The sequence below is a fragment of the Paramisgurnus dabryanus genome, chromosome 2 (genome assembly GCF_030506205.2).
Source record: "Paramisgurnus dabryanus chromosome 2, PD_genome_1.1, whole genome shotgun sequence".
Taxonomy (NCBI): domain Eukaryota; kingdom Metazoa; phylum Chordata; class Actinopteri; order Cypriniformes; family Cobitidae; genus Paramisgurnus; species Paramisgurnus dabryanus.
This window is the reverse complement of record NC_133338.1, coordinates 3,000,601-3,025,947: the sequence shown is the minus strand read 5'-3', so window position 1 is coordinate 3,025,947 and position 25,347 is coordinate 3,000,601. Positions and strand designations below refer to the sequence as shown.

At 38.6% G+C, this 25,347-nt stretch overlaps 1 protein-coding gene across 1 annotated transcript in view; it reads right to left on the bottom strand.

The window, feature by feature from the left end:
• The window catches only part of LOC135783394 (multiple PDZ domain protein), a 65,470-nt gene that overhangs the window by 25,492 nt on the left and 14,631 nt on the right, over positions 1 to 25,347 (bottom strand). Inside the window, exons 4-17 of the mRNA XM_073813686.1 lie at positions 21,480 to 21,590; positions 21,133 to 21,272; positions 20,740 to 20,953; positions 18,002 to 18,130; positions 17,487 to 17,675; positions 17,209 to 17,308; positions 17,029 to 17,117; positions 15,628 to 15,826; positions 4,910 to 4,996; positions 4,748 to 4,830; positions 4,411 to 4,557; positions 3,046 to 3,213; positions 2,327 to 2,485; positions 1,723 to 1,932 (exon numbers count right to left, since the gene is read on the bottom strand). Coding sequence (XP_073669787.1) covers positions 1,723 to 1,932; positions 2,327 to 2,485; positions 3,046 to 3,213; positions 4,411 to 4,557; positions 4,748 to 4,830; positions 4,910 to 4,996; positions 15,628 to 15,826; positions 17,029 to 17,117; positions 17,209 to 17,308; positions 17,487 to 17,675; positions 18,002 to 18,130; positions 20,740 to 20,953; positions 21,133 to 21,272; positions 21,480 to 21,590 — 2,025 coding nt within the window. The remainder of the gene's footprint in view (positions 1 to 1,722; positions 1,933 to 2,326; positions 2,486 to 3,045; positions 3,214 to 4,410; positions 4,558 to 4,747; positions 4,831 to 4,909; positions 4,997 to 15,627; positions 15,827 to 17,028; positions 17,118 to 17,208; positions 17,309 to 17,486; positions 17,676 to 18,001; positions 18,131 to 20,739; positions 20,954 to 21,132; positions 21,273 to 21,479; positions 21,591 to 25,347) is intronic.

Here is a 25,347-nt window from a genome sequence, read left to right as displayed (position 1 = left end):
AGAACTGCTAGCCTAGCCCGCCTGTCCGAGAATGTTTTTGAGATGGTTTTGTGCTGCCTTTCAATAATACACTCCTCTTGTTTGACTTTAAACAGAAGTTTTTAAATTCATATATTAAATGAATTTAATATAAAATATCCACTAATTCTTTAAACTTCTAAAAGTCCTTTTAAAGGTGCAGTGTGTAGATTTTAGCGTCATCTAGTGGTGAGGTGGCGAAATTGCAAACAACGACTTACGGCGCATTCACACGGGGCGAAAGCGTTAACGCTTGACGGAAGGCTTGTCTGAACCATGGCCAACAGCCAATCACAGTGGCCGCAGCACATGCTCAGATCTTCCATAAACGCAATTGGCTGGCTCTGCCTAGGTTATTTGCATAAGGCAATCTGATTGGCTGACGCTCGCGTTGCCGCTTGAAAAGTTGTTCAACTTCTGCCGCAAGCAACGGCAGTGACGCGGCGCCGACGAATCCACAATTCAGTTCGCCAACGCTTGACGTCACCCATTAAAAGTGAATGGAAAGCGTCAACGCTTACGCCCCGTGTAAATGCACCGTTAGTCCAGCGCTCACCCCTTACTTTCGAAACACATAGAGGAGCTACGGCAGCCGCCACAGGACAAACTGTCATCATCTGAGACAACGAAGTTTGTCCATTTGGGGCTACTGTAGAAACATGGTAGGGCAAAATGACTACTTCCATGTAAGAGGATCTGCAATGTATGTAGTCAAAAACGTGTCATTCTAAGGTACTAAAAACATAACGGTTCATTATGTAAGGTCTTTATAGACCCCTAAAATATAGTTATGCATATTATATTGCATTTCTGTCAAAAGATGCTCCTAAAATTTACACATTGCACCTTTAATGTAAATACTGTAGTATGTAATACTACTATGTACATTTGTATTGTATAATAAGTGTATGTGACAATTATTTATTACAATTCTTTTGGATGGTTTTGATGTACTGACAATAAAAAGTCAATACAAAATTTTAAATGTAAAACACATTCAATGTTGACCCACAGCAGTAGTTAGAAATTTCGATCTGCTTTCTTAAAGTTAATCTTTTGAACCATAATATGAGGCAATGCCACCCTTTCACACTCATGAAAGCAGAAGAAAACATTCAACATTCTTGTGCAGTTTAAAAGTCGCCCTCTGGATTAAATTTGCCCGATCAGATGACCCACAATGCACTTAACAACCTTTAACACACATGCATTCTGACTCCTAAAACCTTGCGAGTGAAAATCAAGTAAAGATGTCAAAACATGCACAAAAGGCCAGAATAATGAAGACAAGATGGGTGGTTAGGTTAAGATGAACTAAGAGCAAACAAAATCAGACTTTCATTTTTTTTATCTGACAACCTTAACCCCTTAACTGTCAACCCCCCTTTTGAGTTTGGGGGAGAAAAGTTGATTTTTATGCTTTAGTTATTAATATTGCTTTAGTGTTATTAATAAATAAAAACAAATTGAGCCCACCTGTTAGCCCATGACCTCTTAAAATTACTCTCACAACGTCATTTTTTTTTTCAGAATGGTGCTGAAACTACACTCTTAGACCTTTCCAACGATATATAGTATGTCATGATTCAATATAAATTTACATCCAAAATATTAAAGTAAACTTAGGTGTGACGGGTGACAGTTGAATAATACAGATCTGCAGCATACACTTACTATTTTTTATAAGAGAGAGTATTTACTTACAGGCAGCGGTTTGGCCACCCCAATGTGAACAGCACCCATGTTTGCACCCTTCAGAGCCTGCACCGCCTCGTCCAGACTGGCGTTCTCCAGGTGGATGTTGTTAACATACATGAGACGATCACCTGGCAACAGGCGTCCATCTTGCTCTGCTACACCATCAGGAACCAATGACCGGATCACAATTACTGTTTTAGTTGGGTCCATGGGGTCCTGAATGTATGAGAATTAACACACAAACACCGGATTATATCTAGCGTTATATCATTGATACAACCTTTCATATTAGAGACTCCAACCATTGGCTGTGGCCAAAAAAGCTTCCTATACCCTTAAATAGTGCATTTAGGTGAATGCCATTTGTAGTGGTGTCTGACATTATTAATCCCATAATGCATTGCAATAATAAGTGTACAAGTGATTCAACGACTAGCCACTACCCTCACACTGAGGCGCTTGCATCTCGACACCAGATGGCGCCCGCAGCGCTTTCACCGCTTTGTGTCAGAATTCAGTCACTAGTTTTCATTCACTCATCAAGTGGACAAAATTAGGGAATAGGGAATGAGGTTATAGTGGGCTATTTCGGACACCGCCATTGTCTCACCTGGTAGTCGAGGATGCTAAAGCCCAAGCCGCTTTCTCCTTTCTCCAGCTGAATGTCCTGAATCTCTGTTTCCCACATGGCCAGCGGTGATCCTGTGGATTCTTCAAGTTCCCTCACGTTCTCCTCAGGAACCAAAAAGTTTTCAAAATCACCGTGGACCTTCGCAAACCAAAACAACGCAACCTTCACTGCACAAAATCATTTATAAAAGATAACCCTCATCCATCTGATGTAAGAGGGCAGAAACACACTTTACACCTGTTATTTAAAGCTTCTGAAGCTAAACATTTCACGCACGTCTCAGTCAAGCCCATGAAATTGCTCATGAAAAATTAGGTTGAACTTGATTTACGAAAAAAAAAAAAAACAAGCAAATACTAAATCTAAAACCTAAGAAATTGATTTGGTGTTTAATAAATGCATTGAAAATGGACAGTTCAGACCCTAATGTATGACTGGACTATAAACAGCAAATTTAATATTATTAGATTAATTGAAAAGAGAAAACAGCCTACAGCCTAATATAGTATTTGGTGTAGTAATATTTTATTGATATGATTAATAATTTGTTAATTTATAATTATAATTAACAACTAATAGTTATATTTAGGGATGCCCCAATAGAAAATTTGTGCCGATACTGATTATAGCCAAATATCCAGTGCATCCCTATTAATCATAATAATCCCCAAAAATCACTGTCTCTCTTTGCAATATACCTGAACTGTGGAGTTTGTATTCATATCCTCCGGTTGTGGTTGGTTGTTTTGGTTGTCAATCACTGGAGGGGCGGGTCTACAGCAAACCATGGTCACACAAATAGGAAGCTCCTTCAGAATGTCGACAACGTCTTTATGAGTCTCTCCTCTGAGAGGAATGCCATTCACCTTAAACACACAATCACACACACACACACATGTATAATGATATACAAAGAATAATCCAAAGAGACTTTTAAAGGGCACATATTATGCCCAAGATGTAATATAAGTGTCAAGTGTGTCTATGACGTTTTAGCTCATAATACCCCACAAATCTGGTATATAGCATGTCCAAAAAAGCGCTGTTTTCGTGTCTGTCCCTTTAAATGCAAATGAGCTACAGCGTCTTACTCCTTTATCAACAAACAGTGAACGCTTTAAGTTATAATAGATCTGATTCATGTGAATACAGTCTGAGTCGTGCTAACAAGCAAATTTAGAAAAGCTTTTGGCTAAAACTATCCAGTCGATCAGTGGCCGTGGGCGGGGCTTTATCAGTGTGACATCACATTAACAAGATAACCAAAACAGAATGTCTAATGAGACTGCTTTGGTTTAATGGAGATTAAAAAAGAAGGAGCAGTGTATTTTTTCAATGGTAGGATTTGTGTGTTCACACACTGCCAACACACATTTTTGTCCAAACCTTGTAAAAATGTATTTTGCATAATATGTGTCCTTTAACCTGATAAGGAACACTGTGCCGTACACGGCACACCCCCTCCCTTGCACGTGAGGCTGCATTACGTCATTGTAACTTTGAAGCATTAAATCTTTAAAATATACGGTCATGCGGCACATCGTTGTAAAGCTTAGACTTTTGGGATTCCATTAAGCGCACACAGAAAGCATAATATGATTTTTAGCAGTCATAAAACTGTAATCTAGTTGTTAGTTACCTGAACCGGGCAGCGCCGATTTAGGATATTTACTTACCTTCAAAATCTTTCCTTTATCCGCTTCGGTGAAATTGTCCAAAACAAATTGTTCATAAATCCCCAAAAGTCCAAGGAAATGGAATATCCAAGCCTTTTAATCCAAAACGATTTGTTCATCTCACAATCTTGACGTTTCTGACCGAATTACGATATAAATAGTGTATACAATAAGTTCACTAACAGACATTCGTTCGAATCTCACTTTTCATTCATGATTTATAATGAATATATTCGGATGTCATGTTTATTGTGCAACGTCTGAGGAACAAATGCGCCCCCTTGTGGAATTTCAGCCGTTCCATAAGAGGCTAAGCATCAACACATTTAAAACACATTAAGATTTATTATTCGTTTGTCAGTAGATACAGATCTAAGTGTGTTTTACCTCCAGAAGTTCGTCTCCACTGCAGATTTTTCCGGATCGTCCGACAGGTCCCTCTGGAAGCACCGAGCACAGGTAGTGACGTCCGGCACAGGCGTCCAGACTGATGCCTAAACCGCTGTTCTCACTGAACTTCTGTACCTGAGCCACCTGAACATACAACATAACACAAAATCATTACACTATAACCATCACAAACATCTTGACATGTGTCATAACATTTTAAACGTTAAGTCACAAAAGTGTGTTGATTTGTTTTACATGTGGGGTCTTGTGTTTTTGCTAAGATTAAATGTGTTTAGCTGTTTTGTTGTCATGTTCACATCTAGGTTATACTCACAGTGATCTCACCGAAGATGCCTCGCTCTGTCTGCCACTTCTGTATCAGTTTATCCTCAGAGCTCAGCTTCATTCCTACAGGACCTGAGAGAGACATGAAGATGTGTCAGATACCCTCTTTTGCTTGTATCTTCACTTATAAAATAATACATTTCTCTCTTACCGTCTGGTCTTTCTGGAGATCTGATTGGCAGGATAGTGACAGGTGTGGGATTGGAGTTCTCAGCTGAAGTGGGACAAGATTTCTCATCTATTCAGAAGAAAACACACAGATGTCAACATTACACAACTCTTGTCACTTTGATGACATCATCTCCCACAAAGGGACATTAGAAATGTGACCCATGCTGGCAAATTGAGTCGGAATGAGCAAATTTTCAAAACCTTTTTTTTTATTAAAGGTGCCATAGAATAAAAACTGTATTTATCTAGTCATAGATGAATAATAAGAGCTCTGTACATGGGAATGACATATTCTGAGCAATAAATGTTTGTTTACTCATTTTATGTAAACCTTACACATTTAATTAATTACAAAGTTGTTAAAATGCTAAAAACAAAGTTGTGACGGCTGAGTTAGCGCTATATGCTAACGTTTAGTCTGAAGTTCATCTATTGACTTTACAGTTACGTTCTGAAGGTCCATACTGAAAAAAAAATCACAAAATTACCACTCATAAACGTCCGTTCACAATCTCCAAACAATTAGTTGCTCCTCAAAATCTAATACAGACTCAAACATATCTGTCACAATAGTAAACAAGGTCTGTTTACTATTGTGAGCTACTGACATGAGCCTCAGAGCAGAGCAGAGCTCAACTTATGACCCTATAGACCATTTGATTCAAAGGACAAATCCTAGAGTTGTAAATGGACATATAAAAATGTTTCTGGATAATTTTTGCACTTTATAAAGCCACAAAGCTTCTATGTAGATATTAGAGAACAATTTAATATATTATTTAAATGCATTCTTTGAAACCTTCAAAAAAACGTTAAAATTATGTATGAGTTGTTGAAATCTGACAAAAAAAAAAAAATGACAGAGCTACACGTGTTTGAAGTAGAAGAGTCAGCAAAGTAAATTTTTAGGAGGTTTGAAAACGTAATCATCTCATCGACAACTTAAAATCATTACAAAAATAAAAGATTTAGCACAAACAAAGTCAAAAATAACTTTTCTCTTTCTTTTATTGTTTGATTGACATTAGACAGACATCTTTAAGATCTACTGCAATGCAAGGATCTAATATAATCTTACACATCAGATATTTTTACCCAACAGTTAACCAAACATTCACTTAAGACATAACAGATTATATCTGCATGAATTCTTGTTAAAACAGATATTTTTAAAACTGTAATTCTATCTTGTGTATATATCGGGGTTGTGTATACACGTGCACGCGTCGGATCTGTAATAAGCTAAAATAATTGCTTTTTTCCAAAGACTTTTGTTAGAGATCAGATTCAGAGCGATAATCAAAACATACAATGAGTTTTTACTGTTTGTGAATCAGGTGATGCTTAAGTGTTTTATAAGTTGGCTAAAAGCGCCACCTAGTGGATAACAGCAGAATTATAAATTCCCATAAAACTCGTCAGGGAAGCATCATTGGCAGGGAAGCGTTTTCTCTTAATTGAGATAACTCGTCAATAGTAGAGTAAGTTTGGAGTCGACAAATCCAGAGCAGTTGCAGTAAAATGGTTTCCGGTTTGTGACGTCACGCTGAACAGATCGTGCATCGTAGCTCCGTCGAGTTCATCATCTAAAAGCTTTTTTTTACCATCTTATTCCTATTTATATAATATAACTTATTAGTTTTACATAGGAATACTTTACCGTGACGATTATTGAGCAGTACTACCACGTGAAACTATTTATCACTAATAAACACCCAGTGTTGTTAGCATATAGCCCGCTAGCATCCACACGGTGGAGGCTGAAGCTAGCATTTTCCGATCTAATGGCGGATTCATCTGATATATGCTTTTCTGACCTATCCTCACCTGAGCGGGAAGCTGTGGAGGAGTTGTTTCCCGGTTTTAGCAGATCCAAGGCGAGGTACAGCGCCCACTTCACCCTGCCTTCCGACGTCCACAAGCGAGCAACAAACATGCATTCCACGCGATGCAGCTTCACGGACCGTGAACGACATGAAAGCGATCGGGAAGCTGTGGAGGAACCGCTGCCCGGCCTTCGCAGATTCGGCAAACCAAACATCACCCTGGCCCAAGACGTTCGCAGGCGACCGAGGGGTGTCACAACCGAACACCCCACGCGATGCAGCTCCGGGGACCGCGTTCGGATAAACGAAGACGCCATCGCCCAGCATGAAAGCGGTAAGACTCCGCTTGTTATTGTAACATGTACTACTTGCCACATGTATAGTTTAGCTTCTGCTGTTAGCATAGAGGGGTTTACATGCACTAAGTGTATTGAAGTATTAAGGTTAACTGAGAAGGTTGCTAAACTAGAATCGCGCATCCGAACGCTAGTTGAGGATAGCAAAACCGCTAATGTTACTGTCGCAAATAATCTATCGAGCGAAAAGACTAATGGCTCGGTTCCGACATCAGATGCTAATATAAATATTACAAATACTGTATCGAGCGCGCATAGTGTTGATCAAAATACACATGGCTCGGTTCCGTCATCAGAGTCAAGTCGACGGTCAAACTGGGTGACTGTTAGGCGGCATAGTCATATAAGGCGTCCTTCTAAGACCCATAACGTAACGACAATTTCTAACAGATTCGATCCCCTAAGGAGTATACCAGCTGAAACACCTTTTAAAAGTGCCCTGGTCATTGGAGATTCTATACTCAGGAACACTAACATTGAGGCACCAAACACCATAGTCGACTGTATACCGGGAGCCAGAACGTCTGACATTAGATCCAAACTTAAAGTGCTGGCTAATGCTAAGCGGAAGTTTTCTAAGATTGTTATTCACGCCGGCACGAATGACACTAGGCTCCGCCAGTCGGAAATCACCAAAGATAATATTAAGGAGATGTGTGAAATTGCAAAAACAATGTCAGACAATGTAATATGCTCTGGTCCCCTCCCCGCCTACCGGGGAGATGAAACACATAGTAGATTAGTGTCTCTCAATGGATGGATGTCAAAGTGGTGCCCTCAGCATAACGTAGGGTTTATAGACAATTGGAAGCATTTCTGGGGAAGACCATTTCTCCTAACCCGAGATGGCCTTCACCCGTCATCGGAAGGAAGTGCTATACTCACTAAAAATCTGATCAATAGTCTTAATTCTGATATAGTATGACTATCCAGGGCCCAGGTCAGGAAACAGACGGATCGGCTTAACCGTCCATCTGTTAGCTGCCGTGATATGTCAAGACCACTTATATCCCAGCACTTCGAGTCAATCTTACCGAAATATCAGCACATTTCAACTGTATCTGTTCCCCGAACAAATAAATACAGGGCACCGCTTGTTACATCTGGTACAAATCTGATTCAAATAAAATTAGAAAACAATACATTAACAGATGAATCTCGATTCTTAAAATTCGGCCTTCTTAACATTAGATCGCTTACCAATAAAGAACCTATTGTCAATGAAATAATTACAGACCAAAACTTAGATGTACTCTGTTTAACAGAAACCTGGCTTAAAGCAGACGACTACATTAGTTTAAATGAATCCACCCCACAAGACTATTATTATAAACACGAACCTCGATTAAAGGGGAGAGGGGGTGGTGTAGCTACAATATACAACACAATGTTTAAAGTAAACCAAAAATCTGAGCTAAAATTTAAATCATTTGAAGTAATGTTGTTAAATATGGAAATAACTGATCGTAACCACAAACAGCTTTCTTTTGCTTTAGCGACAATCTATAGACCACCGGGTCACCATGCAGATTTCCTTAATGAAATAGCAGATTTCCTATCTGAGCTTGTAGTCACTGTAGATAAAGCTCTTATTGTTGGTGATTTTAATGTCCATGTGGACAACCCAAAAGACGCATTAGGACGTGCGTTTATAGATGTTCTAAATTCTCTCAATATTAGACAAAACGTGACAGGGCCAACGCATACTCGTAATCACACATTAGACTTAATTCTGTCACTCGGACTCAATATTAATGACGTCGAAATATCACCTCAGAGTGATGCAGTTTCTGACCATTACCTTGTGTCATACACTGTACTTCTAGATAGGATCACTCAATCTACAACATGCTACCGACTAGCCAGAACAATAATTTCCACCACTAAAGATAGCTTTATTAGCACTCTTCCAGACCTGTCCCAAATGAAACATGTAGCAGATAACTGTGACGATCTAGATATTGAAATAGAAAACCTAAACAATGTCTGTTCTAACACATTGGATGCCGTTGCTCCCATTCGAAAAAAGAGATTCAAAGAAAAACCACCAGCTCCATGGTATGACCATCACACAGCAGCCCTTAAAAAGGCAGCTAGAAAAATGGAAAGAAATTATAGAAGCACAAAGTTAGAAGTATGGCGCGCAGCATGGAAACAGAGTGTTAAACACTACAGACAGGCTATTAAAACCGCCAGATCTACATATCTTAGCAAGCTTATAAATGAGAATCATAATAACCCTCGTTTCCTCTTTAGCACAGTTGCGAAACTGACTAGAAACAAAGAACAAACAGAAACCAATAGTAAACTTCAACACAATAGTAACGACTTCATGAACTTCTTTTCTAACAAAATTTCGGCTATTAGGGAAAACATCGTAGCTACCCAGGCAGCCACCACTCTACCCATTAGTTCACTTAACACTAGACTACCATACGAACATCTTGATTCATTTAAACCTACTACAATAGATGAGCTCTCTAAACTAGTCACATCATCCAAATCATCGTCCTGTATATTAGACCCCGTTCCCACAAAACTACTTAAAGAAGTATTCCCTGTAGTGTCAACCCCGGTTCTAAATATCTTTAACTCATCGCTAGAAATAGGATACGTTCCAACAGCTTTCAAACTAGCAGTTATTAAACCGCTGATTAAAAAACCACAGCTTGACCAAGGAGAACTTAATAACTTTAGACCAATCTCAAATCTCCCTTTTCTTTCGAAAATATTAGAAAAGGTAGTGGCAAGCCAGTTACGCACATTCTTGACAAATAATAGTACATATGAAAAGTTCCAATCAGGATTCAGGCCCCACCATAGCACAGAGACAGCGTTGCTTAGAGTTACAAATGACCTCCTATTAACTTCCGATCGTGGTGAAATCTCAATTCTTATATTACTAGACCTTAGTGCAGCATTTGACACAATAGACCACAGAATCCTACTCAATAGACTAGAAAACTATGTTGGTATCAGTGGTCAGGCGCTAGCCTGGTTTAGGTCATATCTAACCAATCGCTATCACTTTGTTTATGTAAATGAGGAAGAGTCATATCACTCCCTGGTTAAATACGGTGTACCGCAGGGATCAGTTTTAGGTCCTATCCTGTTCTCGTTATACATGTTACCCCTAGGAGACATTATCAGGAAACACAACATAAGTTTTCACTGCTATGCGGATGATACCCAGCTTTACATCTCCTCGCATCCCAGCGAAACACACACGTTTTCTAAGCTAAAAGACTGCATTAGCGATGTTAGTGACTGGATGGCACATAACTTTCTTAAGCTCAACTCCAATAAGACAGAGGTACTTATTATTGAACCAAATCGCTACAAACATAATATGTCAGATTACAAATTGCACATAGATGGCTGTACTGTGGTGCCATCTTCCACGGTTAGGAACTTAGGTGTGATGTTCGACAGCAACTTATCCTTTGATAGTCATATTGCCAACGTCTGCCGCACAGCATTCTTCCATCTTAGAAATATCTCAAAAATACGCCATATACTGTCTACATCTGACGCAGAGAAGCTTATTCATGCTTTTATGACCTCTAGAATAGACTATTGTAACTCGCTACTCGGGGGATGCCATTCAAATCAGGTCAACAAGCTTCAGCTAGTTCAAAACGCTTCTGCAAGGGTACTTACTCGATCTAAGAAGTATGACCACATAAGCCCAATTCTGGCATCTTTACACTGGCTACCAGTTAAATATCGCATCCAATTTAAAATATCATTAATCACCTACAAAGCTTTAAATGGCTTAGCACCCTCATATCTTAGAGAATTACTATCAGAATACAATCCATCACGCACACTACGGTCGCAAAATTCTGGCCTATTGATTATCCCTAGACTATCAAAAGTGTCTAAAAGTGGAAGATCCTTTTCCTACTTAGCCCCTAAGCTCTGGAATGATTTACCAACCGATGTCCGAGAATCAGACACAGTCGATCATTTTAAATCTAGACTTAAAACTTTTCTCTTCAACAAAGCATTCGCATAATTTGTCTAGTAAAGGTTCTTAACTCGCAATAGTTATTTTCACGGAACAAAGCACTCACGGTCATAACACAGACCAACCAAATAAATAAATAAAAACCTTTTCTACATGAACACTTAAAATGAATTGCATTAAATAGTTTGCCACCGTTTGCCACTGAACCTGCATTAACGACGACAGTGGGGCTTTCGGCCTTAGTCAAACGGTTTGGCACGTATGGTCGGGTTGCGATTTTGGTGCTTTCGTGTGTCTTGTGAATAGTATGCCATACAGACCCGTTTGCCACTGAACCTGCATTAACGACGACAGTGGGGCCTCCAGCCTTAGTCAAAAGGGTTGGTATGTATGGTCGGGTTGCGTTTTTCGCGCTTTCGTGTGTCTTGTGAATAGTATGCCATACATACCCGTTTGCCACTGAACCTGCATTAACGACGACAGTGGGGCCTCCAGCCTTAGTCAAACGGGTTGGTATGTATGGTCGGGTTGCGTTTTTCGCGCTTTCGTGTGTCTTGTGAATAGTATGCCATACATACCCGTTTGCCACTGAACCTGCATTAACGACGACAGTGGGGCCTCCAGCCTTAGTCAAACGGGTTGGCACGTATGGTCGGGTTGCAATTTTGGCGCTATCGTAAGTCTTATGAATAGTATGCCATACAGACCCGTTTGCCACTGAACCTGCATTAACGACGACAGTGGGGCCTCCAGCCTTAGTCAAACGGGTTGGTATGTATGGTCGGGTTGCGTTTTTCGCGCTTTCGTGTGTCTTGTGAATAGTATGCCATACAGACCCGTTTGCCACTGAACCTGCATTAACGACGACAGTGGGGCCTCCAGCCTTAGTCAAACGGGTTGGCACGTATGGTCGGGCTGCGATTTTGGCGCTATCGTAAGTCTTATGAATAGTATGCCATACAGACCCGTTTGCCACTGAACCTGCATTAACGACGACAGTGGGGCTTCCGGCCTTAGTCAAACGGGTTAACACGTATGGTCGGGTTGCGATGTTTTTGGCGTCTTCTCCTGGTCCTGTAAATGGTATACAATATAGACCCGTTTGCCACTGAACCTGCATTAACGACGACAGTGGGGCTTTAGGCCTTAGTCAAACGGGTCGTCAGGTTTCATTTTCTCTTAAAGATCGGAAGGTGACCCTTATTTACCATATATACCCTCGCATTGGGCCCCCAATTTGCTAAATCCTCAACTGTGGATAATATTATTATGCCGCAATATTTAGTCTGTCTGGAACTAAGCTGAGTTAAACTACATCACTGTGTGACACTACAATACATATGAACGGCTGCTACGCTAATACGATTTTGTTTTTTTCTCCCTGTCTCGTCCTCGACCCGAGGACGAGACAAACAGACCCAGTCCCGGTAGATGTGAAAGTCGGCACACCTCTGATCTACTGGCCGTCCTTCAACGTTATGCCCAGCTGATACCTGACCAACGATCACCGGCAGAACCGCTTAATCTCCGCTAAATCTCCATTTCCGTTCTCCCAAGGGTTTTTCCCTCCTAGGACTTATTTTTCCTCGGATAAAAGCACGGGGTTTTTTTTTCTCCTAGGGGGTTTTTCACCCCGGGGAGGCAGCCTTTTTGGGCTTTACCTAGCTTCCTCTTCTATACGTTGCTTTAGTAATACGTGCAATTATAATATTGAGTCATAGCCGCAGCAAATTTAACTGCTCATGCTATCATGTATTCTGTTGTGCTATCTGTCGTTTTCTGTGCTTTTCACTGCTTCTATTTATGTAAAGCTGCTTTGAAACAATTGACTTTTGTGAAAAGCGCTATATAAATAAAATTGAAAAATTGAATAGTAGAGAAAGAGTTAAAAACCAAAATGTCAGACACGCATGTGGATGGACACGTATCTTTGTATAGGTTAAGCGTTTAATACGATACACCTCTCAGAAAGTGTTCAAATAAAAATCATTTTAGATGTTTAGATGTTTTATTTAGAGCAGTGGTTCTCAAACTGGGGCCCGTGGCCACCTGGGAGGCCGTAAGATGGTGCCAGGGGGCCCCAGTTTTGTGGTATTTAAGAAAATACATTAATTTATCATAAAACGATGTGTAATTAAACCTCAGAGGCTACTAGCCAAAAGCACTACATTGTATAATTGAATTTTTTTTTGTGTAAGGGTGGATTCACTAGTGGTTCAATCTGTAGAAACGGCGAAATTATTGAGAAATGTTTACAGCATGGATCTTCCTCAATTTAAGTTCATAGTAATGTATCCACATCCTATATTTATATTATTAAAATAAAAAAATAATTATTGTTAAATTATGATCAGTAAATATTATTTAAAAACAATTGGAGTCAGATTATAATTATTCACAGAGTCAAAGAATTAAACCCAAATACTAGTTAATTAAACTAAATTTTAATAAATTAAGATAATTTATTTTAGAAGAACTGCGGAAAGCAAGAACACGAAATCCCTTCGCCAGGTCATTGGATACCTTCGTTGGGCCAGTGGGTGGTTCCTTACATTTGTTTTAGACTGTTTTATGTCATTAATTTTCTTTGGGAGACCACAAAGCAATGCACCATACACAAGGGGGCTTAATGCCCTTATTTTTTTAATGAAAATCTCAAAATCTAGCTCAAAATTAAACCGTGCACATTCTGACTCAATTTGCAAGCACGGGTCACAAATACTTTACAATATTTTTCGATTTATTCGTATTTGCTTTTTGTAGAGAACGTCTCCAGCGTTAGAAAACATTGAGGCATGGCACAGATGTTGTATCGTAAAGTATATCTCAACCCGGTTGTGAACAGAATGAAAATTGTTTGGTGTCTTGCCAAGAACTTTAGTGAATAATGTGTGTTCAGATACCTCAACCACAACATCAGCAGAAACACTGTAGTCTCTTTATATCATCTTTATATTATTTCAGTTTCTCTCCGTCTCCCTGTCCTCCTGCTGATGTTCATGTCTGGTTTGATGTTAGGCCTTGTTTACATCAGTGCATTAGGGTATCAGTAGTGCATTTTGGTAAAAAAAAAATAGCAAGGGTCTGCAGAGTTTACAAAAGTATCTGTTTTGATTGGTGTGGATGCAAGGTGTAATCGCTGCAAGAGTAATGCTTTTTAAAGGAAACCTATTATGCCCATTTTTACTCTCAGGAGTGCTTTAAAAATGTGTCTGTTTCAGCTCAAAATACCCCACATATCATTTATTATATCAGTCCAAAACGACCCTATTTTGGCGGGAGCAAAGCAGCGCTGTTTTCATGTTTGTACCTTTAAATGCAAATGAGCTACAGCTCCCCACTCCCTTACCAACAGACAGTGAGAGCTTTTGGTTAAAAATAAATCTGATTCCTTTGAATACAGTCTGAGACAATAGTATCTTTAGGAGCATTAGGACTACAATGTGCTAGCAAACACATTTAGAAAAGCGTTTGGGTCAAATTAACCAGTCAGTCAGTGGCTGTAGGTGGGGCTTTATCAGTGTGATGTCACATTAACAAGAGAATCAAAACAGCACTGCAATTACACTGCTTTGGTGTAATGGGGATTAAATGGAAATATTTCAACGTAGGGTTGTTTTGTTCACACACTGCCAACACACATTTTTGTCCAAACACCTTGTAAAAATGGATTTTGCATAATATGTGCCCTTTAAAATGAAAATGAGCTAAATTCAGCCATGCTGTTCTTTACTGCAACATCAGCAGCGCTGGCTCCAGTTTTAAATCTGGGCTGTAAATGTGTCCTTATGGACTCCAGTGTAAGTTGTTTGTTGGTTTAATTGCTGGTGATCAATCTGCGTGCTCTCTCATGGACTGCATGAAATATCATCCAGGCGATGGGCTTTATCTTTCAAGCTGTGTTGCATTCTCTGCAGACACTGTGATGTTACTGAAGGATAAAAGGTCATGGAGACCCAGTCAGATGGTTTCAGATCTGCTGCTGTTGAGAGATTAAAGCTTAACGTTTCCGTGTGGCTTTTAAAAACATGCTCCGGCGTGTTTTCAGTTCCTGAAGGAGTTTTATCTGGGATTGTCCATCTGTTGACAGTTTTTCTATGGCACTGGTGCTCGACCTGAAGGTGTCACTCGTGTCTAATGGTGTTGAGCTCCTCACTCACTTTTTATTCCTGTTTCTATAAAAATACGAAGATGTGTCGTACAGCTCTGGGTGTCCACATACAGCGATGATCATTTTGTCCTCAATTGTTGTTTCGTATTTCTGCCTCTGCTCGCTATGTCATAATCACGTCACTACTAGAGCAAGCTCCTGATTGGTTAATGCGGTGTAAATATCCTCCAAACTTCAGATTTTTCAACAGAATGTCTATCACGTCTTTGCATTGACTTAACATTTAAATCACTAGCGCTTAATGCTTCGTTCGCGACTAGTGTGAACGCACCATAAAATTTACACAATTCACTTTTTTTTCTAAAATTTAAAAGAAGTGGAATGGCCAACCAAAATGTTAACATTCAGATTTAAATAAGTAACTTTATACGTTACCATGTGTCAACGTTTGCGTGCATTCCATACTCGAGATTTTCGGTGTGCTCGGGACTTGTCCGTCTTCTGTGATTGTTGGGCATGCGTCTTCTGGATCAAAACCGCGTCGGACCAGTTTCAGGTTAACCGTCTGCCCAGTGTGTCTCAAAACTTCAACGGCCTGCTGGTTGCTGTAGCCCTGAATATTCAAACCATCCACCTGCAAACACAAACACGCTGATGACTTTAGCCCTGAATGCTCAACCCATTCACAAGCCGAGATCAGATGAGAGACGCACACAACAGGCACACATCTTCTACATATTATTGTGATGCAAACAATATATCTCAAGAAGAAAATAGCAGCAGAGTGCAAAAAACTCTTAGAAGTCACAAATTATCTCGTCAATTAAGAGAAAACACTTCCCTGCCAATGACAAGTTTTAACGGCAATCCATATTTCCACTATTATCCACTAGATGGCGCTCTAACACAACTTATAAAACACTGAAGCATCCACTGATCCAAAAACAGTTAAAACTCCATGAATGTTTTGATCATCGCTCTAAATCTGATCTCTTAAAAAAGTCCTTTACAAAAACGCAATTATCTCTGCTTTTTGCTCAAAAATTGGTATTTTTTAAGAAATCTACCCATATTTAAGAGGTGATTAAAAGAGAACAAATGAAGATAGGATGAAACAAGCTTATGGTCTGTTATTTCACTTGATATATTGTATGTTTATATATTTTTCAGGAAGGCATAAAACTTTTGTGAAAATTTTTTTTTTTAAACCACGCTGGCGGGGAAAGAGTTAAAGGTGACATAGAATGATTGAACGGGGTATTTATTCTTGTTCTGTGATGTGACATGTAGACAAAAATGTTTTTGTTTGGGTCTGTAATGCCTTAGAAGCTTCCTAAAAACCTCTCTCAGATAGCTCTATTAGGGTGGGGGATATTAAACAAGTGGTTTTGCACCCATTTGGCTCCCCCTACTGGCTTAACTTGCAATCTCATTACTGATTGGCTGACTTTGCTGCCACTCTAAAAATGTTGCCAATTATTTTAAAGTGGAGGGGCAGTGAGATGCCTGTGATGTCATAAGCATACATTTTTCAGATTGGGCCGTTTTCTGGCTGACATTTCTAAAAGAGGAATTTCTATGAGACTGAGATGTTTAGCATGTCTACAACTTTTTGTATGTTTGTGAATGTGGGTATACTACCATTATTCAACAAAGAAAAGGTAAAAATGGTTTTTCATTCTCTGTCCCCTTTAAAAAACAAAAATACAATAAAAAAACTATTTTTTTTGTTTATTTAACTCTATTGTGATATTTTAAAAGGCAAATCCATTCTTTTTTTTAGCACAGAAATGCTGATGTTACAAAAATTATAAAACATAGGTTTATCAGACTCACAGCTATGATCTGATCTCCGACATGAATACGTCCATCCTGCTCCACAGTGCTGTCTCTGGAAATGCTCTTCACAAATATTCCAGATGGTTCTTGAAGAGAAGATGACAGAAACCAGGTTTTAAATGAAACAGGAGTAAAATAAAAGCACCAAAGTGATTAAAAAGTGTATTTAAAGCTCACCTGAGGTTTTGTCTCCCACATACCCGGCGATCGTGATGCCCAAACCATGAGCATTTTTAGTCAGACTCACGTCAAAAGCATCTGACTCATCCTCGAGTCCCTGAAAACAGATGAGACGGCAGAGAGAATGGGATGAGAGAACATGAAGACTGTATTCAAAAATAAAATAATCTTAATGTGAACTTATATGAAGATATAAAGCTCAATGAACATATAGAAGGCACCCCTTAAAAACTCATACTTCAGTCTTTATATAAATGCCAGACCTGTGGCTGTACCTGTTGTTCAGTGACGGTCGGTAAGGGGACCGGTACAGGCTGAGCATCATCCACCGTCGCTCGACTTATGACCAATCTGACTCTGTTTCCACACTGTTTCAGGACATAAGCGACCTGCTCACTGCTTAGACCGTAAAGATCCGTATCACCGATCCTCAGGATGTGATCACCACTACGTAAACGACCGTCCTGAAACCAGAGACAAGCGGTAGGAGTTCATTCATCCCAAGATAAAAACTCTCTTGTCGAAAGATATAAAGAAACCTTTCTGTTACAACAAAGCAAAAAATAATGATCTGTGAACAGAAAATAGTGCCCCTCCAAAAAATACAAACAGGGATATTTTAGGAGAAGGTGGTGGAACTCTTGAGATCTGGTGGTGATAAAGGTGATAACATAAAATACTCCTCCCAACATAATTTTTCATACCCACCTGGTCGCTGGTAATAAACTATGAACCGGAATAGAAGACGCAGTTCTGTAACCGTTAATAAATAGTTGATCTTCGTCCTCACCTGGTCAGCAATGCCTCCCGGTAAGATGGTTTTGACAATAACTCCAGTAGTTTTACCACCAACAATCCCAAAACCCAAACCAGTTCCATCATTCACCAGCTCGATCGTCTCCACGTGAGTCCAGTGAGTCTATAGAGACAAATATAAACATTGTTATATATTCAGTCAGTGTTTGATCTATATAAATGACTGAGTTGTGCATAGAACGTTTAATGTAACAGCGAGAGGTGAAGCCACCGCAGAGATTGAGTCGCCATCTTGGTATTCCCAACCAGCAGAGGGCGTCATTGACTTTCAAAATCATGATTTAAAGTCACCCGGTTTACAGCGTATCAGTCACACAAGATTCATTTTTATAGCCTGACGTTGTTATACTCAATTCTAGTCAGAATTTTTTCAACTGAACCAGGACAAAAAATGCCTCTGCACTCAATGGGATAGACCTATAACCAATCAGAGCAAGCGAGTGTGCGACATAAGTTGAAAAGGCCTATTTTGCAGCCTTTAACTAAACTGCTAGTTATTTTGCTACAATAAAACTAACATTATGATTAGGGCTGGGTATCGATCCAGATGTTCCAGATCGTTTCAATTTCGATTCACCAGCTATCAAATCGATTCGATTCCGATTCTCGATTCAATTTTCGATTACGGTTCTCGGGATGCTTCCATACCTCTAACTTTTTAAGTTTAGCTGGCATCAAAGTCGATGAAGCACCTAAAACCGCTATTTTAAGCACTGAATGAAAGAATGACAGGCTCCTTGGTAACATCGCGCAAGGCAAAAAAGAGGGTGACATCTAGTGAAGAAGACTAGTAATTTGATTAATATTAATCTTACGTTCATTTTTTGCAGGAAAAAAATCGATTCTGCTCTTTGAGAATCGATTCTGAATCGACCACGTATAAAAAAACGATTAATCGAAAAATCGATTGTACATCAACACCTAATATGTTTACAACATTTCATTCATATCACAACATTGAGTTATTTACTAAGTCATACACTCAGACTCTCTCTAACCATTTGTTAGTAAGATGAACTTCATCCATGGGCTTCCAAAAAAGAGCTGGCAATGACCACTAGTTATATCCACGTTGTCGGGCACGCCGAGTTGCATGTGCACGCCATAGAAGGGACGGCAAAAACATCTTTCCGATCAACAAATGCCTTGATCGCGTTTCTCTTTTCCTCTTTTAAAATCAAAGCGCTGACAATATCTTCTAGAACAGACTCGACGGCTGAATCTTCACATCTAAATTCACCAAAATTATGTTTATTTTGTTGTTGTAAACAGATTCAACACAAGCGCTCTTTGGTTACGTGGTTGATTACGTTACTGTTGATCATCTGTCCATCATCGTATAAAGCCGCCCTGACAATTTCATTGGTTTGCCTAGCTTTGGGTCGAGCATAGTAGCACCACAATGGAGCGACTCAAGACCGAACTTTCCGTCCTGAAATGTTATGGGCGGGGCTAAGTTCAGCTGGCACCAGACTATAATTTTTAGCATATATGTACCTAAATAAATTTTTACTTCTGATGTTATTTGCAGTGTTTGTGTTTTAATCGGGCAGGAAAAGGGATTTATAAAAAAAAACCGTTAAGGTGAGTGTGTCTGCTGCATTCTGTTGTAATGACACAAATGAGTAAATAAAATTTTATGACATTGAAAGTCTACACGGTCAAGTTATTTCTCTGAATAATTTAAAAAGTAAAGAAGACTTTTATTCTATGGCTTTTTATAAGCATAGCGTCATCGAAATTGAGTGTTGTTTTAATGTTGCTGAATCAAACATTTATTTAACCACGGTTTAAAACGTTATCTTTACTATTCAAAATATACGCAATTAATATAATTTACGCATTTTACCGTACGTACAAAACAATACTGTATAACATAACATAATTACAAAACCATCAAATTAAAGCGGCCGAAAATAGTCCCCTTGATTACTCGCCATAGCAGGGGACTTTTTTCGGGCATTGTGTAATATCATTGCGCCTCCTGCAGCCATGTTACAGCAGCAAAGTCCTTGATTATTACGCCAAAATGAGAGTATAGTTCCTAGCCATATCTTCCTAGAAAATCGCATCTTTTAATTTTCCGTCTGTCTTAGTACACAATGTAATAGTCAAGTTTTAAATAGAAAAAATTTAAAAACTCTTTGGTTATTTTTGAGCGTGATGCTAATGGTCTAATCCGATTCAATAGATTATGCTAAGCTATGCTAAAAGTGCTAGCGCCAGACCCGGAGATCAGCTGAATGGATTCCTAAACCGTAAAAATCAATTGTTTAACTCTAGGGGAGCTGGAAAATTGGCATATTTTCAAAAAAAGTGGAGTGTCCCTTTAATATATCCAAACAATCAGTAACAGTGACGTGTTTCGGTAATGCTGTTCTGTACTCTTTCATTCATGAGTCGGTCGCTGTACGGTAAATGAAATGTGCTGCTTCCCACTGCCGCACACTACACACAGTAGACAGCGAGATAGATGATCCCTGCCCTGGAAAGCGAGATCACGGTTTGTTATTAAGGGCCTCTTCTGAACAAAAGTCATTAAATCTAATGAAAGAGTTGCTAACACTGGTGGCACAAATTAGAAATGAATGGGAAACACTGCATCACTTAGAAGCTGTAGCCGTGACAGAGAGGATTTTCGGTGTGACGGCGCGCCACGGCAAGTTATTTCATTTCTGTCGACTTTGTATGTGTTTGTGTGTGTTTGCTCACCGCACTGGAGTGTGCTGAAAGTGTGCTAGCTGCACTGGGAGTTCTGGACACCACTGGACTTGAGAGTTGTGGTACAGGTCCACGGGCGACTGTAATCCTCACATGATCCGATGCTTGCTGCAGAATCACAATGGCCTGCTGATGACTGACGTTCTGATCTAACGGCTGACCGTTTATCGCTAGGATTTGATCTCCTTCCTTCAGTTTACCATCACTATAATACACAGAGCATGCTCTTAAAGGTATAGTCACCCAAAAATGAAAATTCTTGAAATGAAAAAGCGATACAAAAATAAACTGAAGAAAGCTTCATCTTAAGGTTGAGTTAAAGAGATGAGGATATTATTAGCTAAGTATAATAATAATCAATGAGAGATCCCCACTATGACAGACCTGTATGCTACGCTCCCGGCCTGAATCTCCTGAATAAAGATGCCGAGTTCTCCGCGGTTTTCGCTACACAATCCAATGACACTGAATCCCAAACCACCGGATACTGGCTTCACAAGTTCAATGTTAGTCACGTACCGGCCCTATAAACACACAAAGACATACAAACATCATCTGTCATATATGAATTGCTTTGAATAGATATACTGTACCAAAATTATGCTTCACTAAAACATGTGTAATATATTTATTCATATATTTTGCCTAAGTGTGTCAGGAGGTCAGATCTGATCCATCATCATCATGTATGAGACGTGTTTGACTAACTAACTGTTTTATTTGTGCGTTACCTGAGCCATTGACCGAATGATTTGCTCAAAGTCTTCAGATGGAGCCTGGCCATTGACCTGAGCAGATAAACCATCATGACCGCCCTTCAGATCAGACTTAATACAAGGAGTCTGAAAGAGAAAACATTACTTCATTTACTCCTCACTTTGTGTCATCCAAGTATTTCTCCTTCTTTTTTTCATTCAGCACCTGTATATATAAATAATGTTGAGAACGTGTGGGACGTGTTGTCCTCCCAGCCATCTGTGCACACATGTTCTTCATTACATTCACAAGCTGCTTTATTTAATTCACTTTTATTTCCTTGTCGAGATCAAACGTGCATTTCTAAAGAAGTACAGAACACAAAACCCACCGTCTCTCTAGAATGGTTGCTTTTATTAAACCAGTGGGTTTTATTTTTAGATCTGTAAAGCGTCTATACTTATGTCCTTGCTCTGTGTTTTCCACAAAGGCTTTTAAATTTCAAAATGTGTTGTTGTCCAGTTTGTTTTTCACTTAACAGCGATTGGTTGTTATGTTTATTGTTTTGTGGCATTAACATTAACATGTTTTTCTGACTATTTTTGGTGGATCTGTATCAGTAGTTAAAAGGACTGCAGTCGTTCCATGATTTATAAAGAGCAGGTCCTACAGTTGGGCATGCATTTAATTCACAAATTAATTTACTAATTTATATCGCAAAAGTTTATCATATGCACGTTTCTAAATCTTGCATATGTTAACAATTAAGCAATTTTAAACTATTCAAGCGCAAGAATGTCCATTTCAGAGACATTCAAAGCATGTACACAGACTCTTTGTTGTCAACTTGGTTACTTTGTCACTAGATTTAGCAACAATCCAGATGCCTTTAGAAACTTTTTTGCAACAAGCACCTAGCGACAAATCTAGCAACTTTTTGGATGAGCCTTAGCTTGATATCTGGATGCATTGCGTGCAGTTTAACCAACTTTTTTTCAATAAAAAGAGCTAAAACCTTCTTGGAAAGTCACAAAATGTCGCTAGATTATGTCAATAAGTAATATAAGTGCATCAGCAAATGTTTTTTTCCAGTCTGAATGATCACATTATCATTGCATTTTAATACAGCCGAATGAATAAAACTTTCAATGCTTTTAAACATTTTTAATTCTGATAGTAGAACTATTTAGTTAATAATCTTGCATATCAATAGATTACCTAGCACATTTTGAATTTCTATAATAGGTGTAAATAATTTAATTGCCTTCATAGTTCTGATCACTCTCACCGGCAACTGCATCAGAGCCAAATAGTGCATGTCAAAATGTAATTACTTTATCTGCAAATCGGCAGATATTTTTTCTTATCGATAGTTAGAAAAATGCTTAATATCAATGTCAATAATCGGTCTACCACTATTATGTAATAATGTAATCTAGCAACATTTAGCAACTTTCTGTGTTTATTAATGAAAAGATTCTCTTTACTTTTGAATTGTGCTATGAAAATGTCATCTTTGGATAACTTTACTCTTTCCTTGCCATTGATTAGTTATCTCGTCAATTAAGAGAAAACATTTGCCTGAAAAAAAAAACGTGTTAGTGATGAGCTTTTATGGTAATCTGTAATACCACGATTATCCACTAGATGGTGCATTTACCCAATTTATAAAAAAACTGAAGCCAAACATTATTTATTAATTTTAAACTCTGTATATGTTTTGATAATTATTGTATATCTCATGTCTAACAAAATTTCTTCACAAAAATGCAATTATTTCAGCTTTTTGTTTAAAATGTTGTATTTTTGAAGAAAAAGACCCATATTTAAGAGTTTATAAGCAAAGAAAAAAAATAATGAAACAGTTGTTTTCCCGTTTTGTTTGTTTATTGTTTGTTTGAAAGCAGAGGGTCTGTTCTTTCTATATTTGTATCTTAATATATTTTTAGAAATTTTCCTGGAAGGCATTTTGTGAAAATCACAAAAAATGCTGATGGGCAACTTTTTTAAAAAAGGCTGGAGGTGAATGAGTCAAGTATGATAACAGTGTTAGTTTTTTTAATTTAATCAAATAGCTTTCTATTATTTAAAATTTTACCAATGGCAAAGCTATAAAAACTGTCCATTTATTCTCTTTTTTCAACATTTTCAAGTAAAGCCTTTGTTTTTTCCCCAATTGTCTTCTTCCCCTGACTTCTATGTTAAAAAAAAATACATTTTATAAAGCTACTTTCAACTTTTGAAAATAGTTGGAAACACTGATACGGAGAGCCATGTTTCAAGAAGTATTTTTACAGAGAATTGTGTTCACTTTCAAGACTCTGCTCTTGACAGCCATGAACAAACAAAATTAAGTATTGGCAAGTATTCCCATAAAAACAGTTGGTTATGTCTTAAAGACATCAGATGTGTGTCACAATATTGAATCAGTGCTTATCCGGTATTAAGTAGTCTAATAAACCTGCTTATATCTGTGTCATTAATGTTAAGGAGAAAATCATCGTTGTAAGTTTTAGAATAAAGATTAATTTATTTAATTTATACATTGACAGTGCTATTCATTCATCTATCTTTGTTCCTGAATACTAATACAGTTACACCTTACTTTATTTGTAACTTTGTTCTTTTGTTTATATGTTCTTGTAATTTGTTCTTGTTTTATTTCCCCACCCTTTTTTTGCTGATCCAAAACCGTGAGTTCTGTGCTGCGTTTAATACGTTTTAAATCAGAATGATATACACACTGAACTAATATGAGTTAATATATCTCACGTTGCTCATTTATTTAAAAACCGTCTGCTGCTGTTTTGGGCCGAGTCTGGGTGACACAGGTTGTGTACGGTCCTCCTGTGGATAAAAGGTCCCGTTTCAATTTACTGCTGTAAATATTAATGTTCATAAATGTCTCCCAGAGGCCCTTGAGATTAAGAGCCGTGCTCTCGTCTGCTGAATGTGCACTAAACCATAAACTCTGTGAGAGAGAGAGAGAGAGAGAGAGAGAGAGAGAGAGAGCTCATATATGTGTGTTAGTCTGACTGTCTAAGAGGATTAGGCCTTCAGTTCGCTGAAGTACCACATTTTAGAAATTACTTCCGCTCCACTTACCTCTCTCTCTCTCTCTCCCCCCGTCTCTTTCTCTCCTACTCATTCTGGTTACCATAGTAACAAAGACAAAGCCAGACCCACAGGTTGGCATAAACAAGATGTGCAGTTTTATGTGTAGAGACATCTAGAGGCAGAAATCTCTGCTCAAAGGGTTACTTCACCCAAAAATAAAAAAATGAGTCATCATTTACTCAGGCTCATGTTGTTGTAACCTAAATACCAAACAATCATGAGCCCCACTGACGTACATAGTAGCAAAAAGAATAAAGTGAGTAAATGATGAAATAATTTTCATTTTCGGGTGAACCGTGCATTTAATGCGGCATACACACTAAACTCGAATTCAACGATTTGAGTAGATTGCATACAAAGTCAATGTAGAGACGCAGACTCATAGAGGGCGATACAAATTATGCAAATTGGGCGGCGCAATTGCTGCGTAAACACCTGAGACACATCTTTGCGCAAATATTCAACTTAAGCGAAAAATTTGCATGACACTAAGTTAAGTCCCGCAAGTAATCTAGAGCGAAGAACGTGGTGTTTAGCAGTACAAGTCTTTAGTTGTGTTGGCTAGGGGGACTAAGTTTAAAAAAAATAAGGAAAATGACTTAATCCAGTTTTGAAAACAGTGTCCGTGACATCACCTGTAGGTTTCTAAAAGAGCCTTTCGGAAAGCCAAAGTGTGGTGGAGCTGTCCAAAGCTAATGGGCCGTACACAACACACGCGCATTTAACAATTTGTGCAAGTAGATTACATCCAGCGAGTAATATTGAGCGAGGAACATGATGCAAATA